This window comes from Puntigrus tetrazona, unplaced genomic scaffold, assembly GCF_018831695.1.
Source record: "Puntigrus tetrazona isolate hp1 unplaced genomic scaffold, ASM1883169v1 S000000148, whole genome shotgun sequence".
In the NCBI taxonomy this organism is placed as follows: domain Eukaryota; kingdom Metazoa; phylum Chordata; class Actinopteri; order Cypriniformes; family Cyprinidae; genus Puntigrus; species Puntigrus tetrazona.
Genome location: NW_025047824.1, coordinates 2,653,525 through 2,665,000, shown reverse-complemented (window position 1 = coordinate 2,665,000; position 11,476 = coordinate 2,653,525). Strand labels below are relative to the sequence as shown.

The 11,476-nt window shown below is 35.8% G+C and overlaps 1 protein-coding gene across 1 annotated transcript; it reads right to left on the bottom strand.

The window, feature by feature from the left end:
* Positions 1-2,610: 2,610 nt before the first annotated feature.
* On the bottom strand, positions 2,611-10,939 carry elovl4b (ELOVL fatty acid elongase 4b). The gene is made up of 7 exons (XM_043230207.1): positions 10,693-10,939; positions 7,952-8,042; positions 7,686-7,873; positions 6,553-6,633; positions 5,485-5,656; positions 4,260-4,387; positions 2,611-3,172 (listed from the first exon to the last, which is right to left on the bottom strand). Exons 2-7 carry the CDS (start codon positions 8,016-8,018, stop codon positions 2,906-2,908), a joined length of 903 nt encoding a protein of 300 aa, XP_043086142.1. The 5' UTR covers positions 8,019-8,042; positions 10,693-10,939; the 3' UTR covers positions 2,611-2,905.
* Positions 10,940-11,476: the final 537 nt, after the last annotated feature.

The following is an 11,476-nucleotide window of genomic DNA, read 5'->3' as shown; positions in this document are numbered from 1 at the left end:
ATGTTTTTTTTTTCTTTAAGGCACTATTGCACAGTTCAGTCTCAGTAACGGTTTCGGTTTGGCTACACCATGTCAAAATAATAACTATATCTCACCGGAACAGTTAAAATAATAAAGCAAAAATGCATCAATTAAAGAAACCGATTTAGATCAAAGTCAGAGCTAACGTATGAAATATCTTTAACACAACTGTGACCATTTACATTTGATTTAAACGTTAAATTACATGGCTAATAAAAGATGTGTAAAATTTATTTGTAACAGCTGGACAAAAAATATAATTTTAAAAGGTATAGGCCGCGAAGACCTTAGTGCTTTATACAAATTAGACGATTTAAAGAGTTTGAAATAAGATAGTTAGTTTTTGATTGTACATGTATAAATATAAAATTCCCCAAAACAAGATTTTTATTCTATTCAGAGCAGCATTAAACTCTTATTCGTGCACAATGGGCGTTTGTGTTTATATATAGATAATTTCTTGCTAATCGTGGATATTGCTGTTGTCATGTGTAAAGTCATATTTATTGCATCCATCTGGTCTGTTTAATAGTTTTAGTTTGATACCAGTGTAGGTTTCTCCCACTGTGACCTGAATAACGCTACAAACTCTGACGTGGATATAAGCTCTTTTACAGCGAAAGCCAATTTACAGCCTGATTAGTCCAGATCTGTCTGCCCAACTCCTCAAAGCTCTGGCCTGGGAGCTCCACTGCGGACGGAGGACACTTAATTAAAGGTCCAGGAAGCAGAGAGATGGATGCAGAGGGTCTGTGAGCTGCTAAAATAGACGGTCAGACACAGGGCTGTCATCCTCTTCTCATATTAAAGTCCATTATGAACTATGTCATACAAGGTTGCAAGAGAAGAGCTAAGGTGTTTAGGGTGTTGCTATGTGGTTGATAGTTTTTTTTTGTTGTTGTTGTTATTAATGGGCAATCATTTAGAAAGAGGACAGAGCATATTTTCTGACAGCTGATTGATTTGGGATGCCATTAAAGTCTGTAGAATTTTGTTTAAGCCTGCAGACAAGAGAAGAATAACTTTATTAGTGTCCACAATAGCGTCTGTTGATCATGAGCGTGCAATGCGGTTTTGTCGATTCTTGCTTCAAAATATTATAGCTCATTAATATTGGAATGATCCTGATTTGCTGCCAGTGTTGTTATTGTACAAAAAAGTAATTCTTAAATCAGTATTGTTCCTTTGTGTCATTATTATACAATAAGAGTGATTATTAAAAAAGTTATGGTTATAGTTTTCAACATAAAGATAAAACATAAATATATATTTCCATGGTTCCTTACCAATATATGTGTGTGTGTGTGTCTATATATATATATATATAATTTTTTTTTTGCAATTAGTTTGTTCATTCATGGCAGAAGCACATAAATGGAAATGCAAAATGCAATTTATTTATATATATATATATATATATATATATATATATATATATAAAACATTTAGATTGTAAAAAAAAAAATTCAGAGCTGTCTAGCAATTCTGTCATTTTTCCTTAAAATACCCTTTTTTTTACATTTTTTATTCTGTGGCAGAAACAGGCTTCCATAGTAGTGCTTAAAGTAGCAACAACAAAAAAACAGGGAAAGAGAGAGTCATTTTATAACTAATGAGCAAACTCACACAAGAGTGAGGGAAGACATAAAATGAGGTTGACATCCTGTTTATTTCATTCAGTTCTGTATAAACTGGTATAATTGTTTACTATGAGAACATTGATATTTGTAAGAATCTGTTGTACACAACGTACAGATCACAAACACAGCTTCCTCTGTGAATTTAAGAGTGTCATGCTGAAAATATATAGCTGTTTTCAAACACCTTTTGCCTACCTTCTTTTTTTCCAATCATGGGGTTCTATTAACAAAGGGAACTTTTTTTCATAAAAAGGAAAATTAGTATAACTGTAATGTAATATAACTTGCAAAACCTTAATAAAAAGCTACATGCACAAAGCAATAGAGAGGAGTACACATACCTGACCAGACAGTAAGGACACAAGTGTGTGTGTGTGTGTGTGTATGCAGTGTATGAGTCTAATTTTACAAGTGGGACAAAAACATGAGAAACTACCTGAGTATATAGCCATGAAACCATCATTACTGCACGCAAATCTCAGGAACTTGTTTTGTACAGGAAACGAAATGAAAATAAATGATCTAAACACACCAAATGTACGGTGGTTTTCTTTGGTAGAGCCGTGTCGCCATTTTAGTAATCGCCTATTTGTAAGAACATTCACCTGAGCCCTTAAACACCACCGTTTCACTACAAATGAAGATTCGAACAAACAATAATAATAGCTATAAAACATAGAAAGTCATGTATTACGAAAGCGATTCAGACTTGCATCTCGAATGACTCTTTCTCCACATCATTTGCTGTTTAAGGGCTCAGTCTTTTAGGATTCAACGCTGCCAAGAAAGCTGGCTGAGACCAGAGGAAGGGCATGTGAAGCGTCCAGCCGAACCATTTACGTGATTATCTTTCATCAGCTGCTTATGCTAAACAAAAACATTCAAGAGAGTTAGCTTTCTGCTTATGTGAAAAAGCATGCGATTCAAAACGGTTCAAAACCGACCCCAAATGATAACTATACGTCTCAAAAGTAGTTCGCTATTTTGATTCTTTAAACCAATTTCGCATTATAAAACTGTCACAAGCCTAAACAACTCAAAGGAGATGACTGAGGAAGTGATGTCACACGGGATTGGTTGCATCGGAAGTGTCCCTAGTTTGAAATACAATCAGCAAAGTTAACAAAAAAAAAAAAAAAATACCAATTTTGTTTTCACAATTACCAGACAGTCTGTAGCAGTTGAGACATGGGTGTTTTCGAAGCCCATGGGACCCAGTGTTTCACTTCCTGTCCTGTTTCTTTTTAATCATGCTTTCCTTTTCCTTTCTTCTGTTTCTTTCCATTTTCCGTGACCTCCGATGTCTTGCTGGTGCCATTGGAGACGCCGTTCACGGCAGGCTTGGCCGACTTGAGTCGAGGCTGGCGGCGGTACGTCTGATAGTAGAAATTGGCAAACAGGATGATGAATGTGACGGCGTAGCCAATCAGAGCCCACTGCATCCAGGCCGGGAATGGGCAGCCCGTGTAGAGAGAATGAGCAGCGTGGCCAATGGTGACGTGGAACTGGATCTAAATGCAAGCAAACCGGTTTGTATCAGAAACCAACAACTAAAAGTAATAAAGAAAAATTTGAAGTTCCCCTATTTTGGATTTTTAAAAACGACATTCGGCTCTCAAAAGAAAGACTCGATTTTGAATCACTGAAACGAGTCGTTTTTAAAACGAATCCCGAGCCGTTTCGCGATGACATCAAAGTGAAACACTAGCATACTGAAATTGACCGAAAAACGAATCGTTTAACAAATCGTTTGTTGAGTTTCTGAACAAATAAGGTAAAAATATATGCATGTTACACGAAAAAATTTTTGACCTGTTGTTGGGGACTCCCAAAAACCAAAATATGAATCTTTCATGACCCATAATGGACACTTTGAGATTAGATAAATGTCACAATGACAGTTTTTCTCATCAAGAAATGTTCTGTTTGGACGCTGTAGCTTAATCCCATTAATTCAAAGTATTAATTCGATTGTAATTATTTGTTACATGTTTTGGGCAAGAGTCTGTAAGAATGGAGAATGGCTTTAAATGAACGTATTGTTTTTTAATCGTTTTTATAAATATGTTAAAGATGTAACCGTAAATGTAAATACACCAGATTGTACATTCATAGACTCAAGAAACTAATGATCAGTAACGTTGGTGATAGTAATTACAACTGATTATTCAATTTTTTTGTCATTGGTTTCCGCCGTGAGTTTTACAAAATAGGTTAAATATAAACTAAAATGCGAGATATAAAACTAGCATTTCTAAAAAAAGGCAAAACTCAAAATACTGTGCGAGACTTCAATACTCAAATGCAAGAAAAAAAGTTCTAATTACCTTTCTGCGAAAACCGTGTGAAAATGGCGGAATGCATTTTATCATTTAGTTTATATCGTGACAAAAAGTCGCAACTACCTATATTTCTTATTCCTGGTAGAAACAGCAACGACAGAAAAGCAGAACTGCAAGGGGTCACGATGTCATAATTGTGTGAGGAAAAAGTTGCAATTAACCTAATTTTAATTTTTTTTTCTTCCTATGACTGAAACAAGCATCAGTTTGATAGATGATCGTTTTCCATAAACCATTTTAAGAGGGATAATTTTACCATCTGAATAATAGTGAGGTATTTCTTCCACCACAGGTACTTCTGGATCTTTGGTCCAAACGCCGCCAAGCCGTAGTAGCCGTACATCAAAACATGAATGCCTGAGTTAATCGTAGCGCCAAAGAAAGCTGTGAAGAGGGAAGGAGATTTAATTGGATGTAACATAAAACTAATATGTTGGTCCAACAAGATATTGATTCAGGTCTAGGTCTGTTAAGGAAAGGTATGATCATGGTGTATTTTTCATGGAAATTAATTTTCTTTTTATTCTTTTCATAAACGGTCAGATTCATGTGAAAGACACAGAAATCCCTTCCACAGGTTTCATGAATGAAGCAAATTGCTTCAAGATTCCATTCACTTCAGGCTTTATTGCTTAAACGAACACTATTACACATCAATACAAAATGTCCTGGAAGTGTCACCAACATGTGTTGAGACACAACGTTACAACATCCAGTCATCTCAAAGCAGTCCTCCACCCATTTCAGATCGTTATCCTTTGTTCACCGTTTCCTCCTTAATAACCTTCTGACCATCTGTATACCCTTCCAAACCCTTTGACCCCTTCCACATCCCACTAAGCTCTCCTAACCTTTCCCCCTCTTTTCTCAAATTTCCTCTTTTTTAGTTTTTGGGTCTTTTCTAGTACAATCCTCAAAATGCACAACAATGCACAAAAGTTCTCCACCTTTTTCATTTCAGGTGATCCATCTTAATTAAATCACAGTGGTGTTAATGCAACATATGAGCAAAACGAGAAATGTATGAACTAAAATGTGTCCCTTGATTGCACGTTAAAGGGATAGTTCTCCTTAAACATGAAAACTGTCACCCTTAACCCTCTTGGGTCTGAGGTGATTTTATTTTTTTTTGTGAGGTGGCTCTTTTTAAATTTTATAAATATACAAAACTTTGTTATTATGTGTGTGCACAAATAAAAGTAGACAATTTATAGATTTGATTGATGTATTGCTCTCGTATGTACGATAAATTGTTTATAAAGGGACTTTATAATGTCTTATATATTTTGGCCTCATTTTAGGTTTAGGCTTAATATAGGCTTAGCCTTAGGTTAGCATTAGTACTTCAGGCTTTGGCTTAGGCTTTGGCCTTAGTCTATAATAATCACAAGTGGCTTAATTTGACAACAATAGAAGTAATTTAGTTATTTAGGTGTACTAAATCAATGGATGTGTGTGTGTGTGTGTGTGTGTGTACTCACACTGTCCGCCTGGAACCCACTTGATGCCGATCCACCACAGGATGAACATTGTGCAGTGGTGATAGACGTGCAGGAAGCTGACCTGATTAAACTTCTTCCTCATGATGAAGAACACTGTGTCCAGAAACTCCACCCCCTTAGAGATGTAGTACCACCACAGCGCAGACGCTATCTGTAGAAACACCACCGGTATCAGTGATGATATGCATATCTATCTATATTTTTATCTATCTATCTTTCTGTCTGTCATTCAATCATTCTATCATTTATTATCATTTTATGTTCTTTCTTTCTTTCCATCCAGCCATCCATCCAGTCATTTTGTTTCATCTATTCTTACTTTCCCATCCATCCATCCATCCATCCATCCATCCATCCATCCATCCATCATTCAATCTATCATTTGCTCTTTATCTATTCTTCCTTTCTTCCATTCATCCTTTTGATTTTCATTCAGTCTGTTTTTTTCCATCCATCCATCTATCCATCCGTCTGTGTCACTCTGTCTGTCTGCCATTGTTGCACTTTCTTTCTTTCTCACATATAAAAATGGGATCGGTGAACCCCCATAACCACTGACGCCGTGATCAAGACATACAACCTCAAGTCACTTGGGATATAGGTATAAAATTATTTATTGCAATTAATTAGTTTAATTCGTGTAGGCATACTGAGCCATGAGAATGGAGGCGTGGCCAACAGGTGGGGAGACTCCTGACTTCATCTCTGTCCTCACGTCACCAGGGAAACCAAGCTTGCCAATGAGGGTGACGATGCATGCCAAGACAACAGCATGAGGGAACTCTAACCGACGTCAGTGAAAGCGAATCCAGGGATTCTGCATTCCCGGCCTTCTGATTACAGTTAAGCCTCACTCTCACAGAGCTCTACTCAACTTTCTCCCTTTTCCCCACAGCTGTAAAATACCCTTGAGTGGTCTACAAGGGCGTGGCTTCGATCTGGAGTTTTCGATTGGGTTAGCATACGTATAATTCGCTTTATATGACAACAGTAACATGGTACGTCTTCAGGCAAGTAAATGTATTTAAGGGAAACTGTATTTCTTACCCTGACTTCATTGACATCATTGGAGTAGTTCACGGGCTGGCAGAGGTAGCTGTATCCGGCCGCTCTGGAGCCCAGTAGCAGCTAGACGCAAAAACACATTTAATTATTATTATTTTGTCTGGTATTTTGTTATTTTAATGGTCACAAAAGGTTAATTTGCCACAGTTTATCCCTCATTGTTTGAGAAAACATAATCTGCACAGTTCTCTGTCTCTTCATAGCCTTTATTTTTTTGTATGTGCATGTAAAAGGTCGACTTGCGAAACGAGCAACAGACTGTCTGTGTAAGAAGTCAAAAATGTTGCTCTTTTTTTATTGAACCAGTGATCTTGTGCCAAACGTCTGTGACCTGTCTGCGGTCTGTCTTTTGGTACAGTATTGCACATGAGGGACTGAAATCACTGCTATTTTATTCTATTGCTATTTTTTTTCACACAGTGAGCACTTTAAGCATAAATAAATAAAAACCTGATATTTTCTAACAGCATTTTATACTAGTATTTTATCATTTATGTTTTGATAAAAAAATAAAAGAAATAAATTAATAATAATAATATATATATATATATATATATATATATATATATATATATATATATATATATATATATATATATATTATAAAAATATAAAATTAACAAATATGTCTTTTTAAGTTTTCTGCTCACAAATATCAATAAAATAGATTTATAAATAAAAAAAAATATATATAAAATATAATATAAAAATATATATATATATATATATATATATATATATATATATATATATATATATATATATATTCAAACAACAATTTGCCAAGAGCAAAATAAAAATAACTGAATAAAAAAAACTGAAGATATGATACTTTTGCTTTTGTGAGTATATTTATCTCGTTTTAAGGCTGTTTTAAAACAAGAAATCAGTTTTTGCAGTACGTATTTATGCGAGGAACACAAACACACGAGAACGCGGCGATTTCAATCTTCATAGTGTGAAGTTTGAAAAACTGTAGCGCTGCTGTATTTAGAAAGAATCCCAGAACTATTTTCTGGTACCATGATACTTCCATGCGACCACGCTTGTTGAAGCGTCTGTAAACACGACTGGACGTACTAGAGTCAAATGGACTGACAAGGAGATGAGCAGACCTCTTTGCAGATGTAGAAGTTAAGCAGCACCATGCTGAAGTTGTACACAATGAGGGTTTTTCTGAGCTGAAAAGGCTCCCGGTTCTGCATGTAAAGAGGTCCGACCCAGAGGAAGAGCAGGTAGAGAACGCTGATCCCCAGGGTGGGCAGCGGAGAGGACATCATCGGCCATTCCTCCACGCGCTTATCTGAGATTCACAAAATACATTTAGCTATTTTATTCTAAAGCTATAAAAATACATACGTAAAAAAAAAAAGACTCTCACCTGCTATGGTAAGGCTCCATTTATAAAACTCTACGGAGTCATTCATGAAGTGAATGACCGTCTCCATGGCTCTAGTTCTAAGATGATTATCCTGCGAAGAAACGAACAGAATAGGAGCATTTTTAAACTCGTCTCAAGTCTTTCCCTTGCACGAATTTCAAAAACAATTCCCTTAGGATGGTCGGTCTGACAATACGGAGATCGTTTCACAAGACTGTAAATATTAGGTTTTGGTTGCTAATCACATAGTGCCACGTAATAAGATATTGTTAAGCAATAACCGTGCAAGGGTGTAGTTAACAGAGCTAAAAAGGCATCCTTTTGCGTGTGTTTTTTTTTTTTCCTCAGATTTATCGCGCCCCAAGAATATAGCGATGTACGTGTGTTAACGTCAGCAAATGAACCATATTCCCCACCCGAGCGCCAGCTAAGCAGAATTAATATAAGTCACAGTCCAACGGCGTCATTACGTCATCGGCCCCGTCTTTCGTGGCCCTGCATTATTAAGCGGGCCTATCGTTTTACACAGAGACAAACGGTAAGAAAACAGCACAGCCGCATGCGGCCGCAAATTTAACAAAAGTTTCAAATTCATAAGCGAAGCAGGGAGAGAATGAGCTTTACTAAAAACACTTGGGTTACGTTACGAAATCTTCAAGAGCTTTGCGGAAGAAAAATGCTTACGTATATATTTAGCTCTCATTGTCATTGCATCAAGCGTCTTTATGTGTGCTAAAAAAAATACAGGATCTTATTCTATTCAGGATTGCCATCATTTTTGCTCCGTTTCTTTGAATGAGCTGGTGTTTTGGTGATTTAGAGAGTGGATCTTTATGGTCGATATTTCTCAAATTTGAGTGAGTAACCACAGATGTGGTCGATGTATAATGAACTATATGAGTCATGTGATACTTATGTATTTGTTTTCAGTATATGATTTTATGTCCAGCTGTACCTATATGCGCGTGCCCAGTGTGCCAAACACTTTTTTTTTAAATTAGTTTTCCAAATGTAAATTTTCATAATTTTGTTAAATCTAATAGGTGTACATAATTAAAAAATAAATCAAAATTAAATGCATTCTGATATAGTTAATTATAAAATGAATGCAGATTTGAACTGTGTTCTTAGGACAAGAGTATTTTAGGTTGGTTCAGGTCATCACATCTATATTGAGGCAAGTTGTCATGTGTTGTTGTTTTTTTATGTAATGTTTTAATTGCGATTTCTATTGACCAAAGCGTTGATTTGTTAAATTTCACGTTTTTTTTTTTGCTGTTCCTGTTTGTTTTAGAGATAAAAAGTTAATAACTGGCTGTTTAATGGCGGTTTGTACCCCATATCGCGCATATAATTTGTCTGGACAGTAACATTGGAAATGTTTAACAGATTTAATTTTTATCCTTATCCTAAGGTTTGAAAAATAAAAACATCACTGGTCCTGGTTTGCTCAATACACTTTACTAAAAAGGTACAAAAGCCGTCACATTTGTACCTATTTGCCCCAAAAGCGTGCATATATGTACTTAAAAAGTATATATCAGCAAAACGGTAAAAGGTACGTTGTTTTATAATTGAATCCCTAACGAACCACTTTGTTACTATTGGCGCGCACTACTACTTCTTGTTTTCTTTAATCTTAATTCCTCTTGGTTTGATGTTTTGCATCGAAAGCAACTCAAATCAGACAGTTTGTATCAAGTCTGCAAATATGTTTTTGAGGCCCCTTAACATGCAAGGATGGCATAAATGATCCTGCACTGTAAAACGGAAGAGATGTAGCTGTTAAAATAAACACGTCGGCGCGCGGTGCAAAGTTCCTGTGCCGAAGACAAAAGCCTCCCTGCGCGTGTGTCAGCAGGTTTCACCAGCATTTGTCAGTCAGGCTTTAATTCCTTTTGATCTACGAGCTTAAAGTGTAAGTACAAATGCCCATCGACCCACATCTGAGGCCGCAGCACTCAGAGGGATGATCGCCATGAAGGTTATCGCCACCAGATGCTCCAACTACAAGCTACTGAGGTCTAAAACTTTCCTAGAAACTCAGAAAACGAGTCGCATCTACACAAAAAGACAAACGAACATGAACATATATGCGAGCATGAATTAATTTAAACAAGCATGAGCAAGAATAAAAGAGTGTGCACAGAATAAAACCAAGCTTCTTTACAGTATCTTAAAAAATAAGTCGAGTTTTCGTCAAATAACCTATATGGAAAAGTTATTTTTATTTATGCCACACATTGACATTTTATCAGTTGTTATCCACGATTTTAGTGCTGCTTTCACAATGCGCCACTGTTTATTAATATATCATTAATAAAAAATATATATTGTTTATTATATCTCAATGTATTAGGTTAAATCAATCATTTCTGCTAACAATCAGTTACTTTTTCTGTACAGGTTACATTGGGTTCTTTGAAAGCATTAGTACATGATGGTACATTAAACAACTTAGAAAAAGCTATTTTTCGCATCTTTCAAATATTCGCCTACTACGTCAAGCTCTAAAACTTTTATTTTAAACCTGCAGGCAAGCCTAAAACTTCAACAAGTGCTGCTGGATGATTCCCTTAGGGAACATGACTAATCTTCATTAAAGCGATTTAACCGGATCCGACATTTTGCAGTAAACTGTCATTTGCATCGAAATGCATGCACGTTTTTAAGGAGAACCGGTGTGGATTGAAATCCGGTATCGATGCTGAAAAATACACCCTTGACGCACACAGTCTTACCTTGCGAGCGCGTGCCTATGCCGACATCAGGTGCGGTGCAGCCCAGGTGAAATATGCGAGTAAATAAATGACTGGATTTAAATCTACAGTGTGCGTTTAAACACATCAACCCCGCAGGTTTGGCAATAATAACGCGAAGGCAAACTGAATGTAACTAACGGGACTGGAGCGTATGAGGCAAACGCATCTGATCGGAGCGTCTGACACTGACTGGACGCCGGTCTGTCCGGGACTGAGCATGCGCAGTCGCGCCATGTGGGGCTCGTGCCGGTGCGCTCGGATAACTCCTTTGTTTAGGCGTTAAAGCGCAAATCTTATCCGGCGGGTGTCAACACACTCATGAGCTGAACTTATCTTAGCACAAATTTTATCTGTTTGGGACCCAACAAAAATATTTCCAATAAACACACACACACACAGAATTTTTTATTAAATATATATATATTTTAGTTTGATCTTTAGACTATATTATTTTGTGGCATTTTCAGTTTTTATTAATATATATATATATATATATATATATATATATATATATATATATATATATATATATATATATATATATATATATATATATATATATAAATTGAGTTTTTTATAAATAAAATTTCTATTATATTATTATTATTATTATTATCATTATTATCATTATTATCATCCTTATCCACAAATAGACTATTTTTATAGTAACTATTATTATAGTGTAACGTTTAATACAACATTTAATACATTACATATTTGCATATTTTTGTACTCGTTTTGTATTAACATAATTGTTTTCATA

Bases quoted from the DNA above. Each gene is read 5' to 3' on its own strand.
- elovl4b (XM_043230207.1), bottom strand. From the start codon at position 8,018: ATGGAGACGGTCATTCACTTCATGAATGACTCCGTAGAGTTTTATAAA. The intron at 7,874-7,951 runs GTGAGAGTCTTT...TGTGAATCTCAG, and splicing joins ATGGAGCCTTACCATAGCAG to ATAAGCGCGTGGAGGAATGG. The intron at 4,388-5,484 runs GTGAGTACACAC...CCCTCTTCACAG, and splicing joins GTGGGTTCCAGGCGGACAGT to CTTTCTTTGGCGCTACGATT.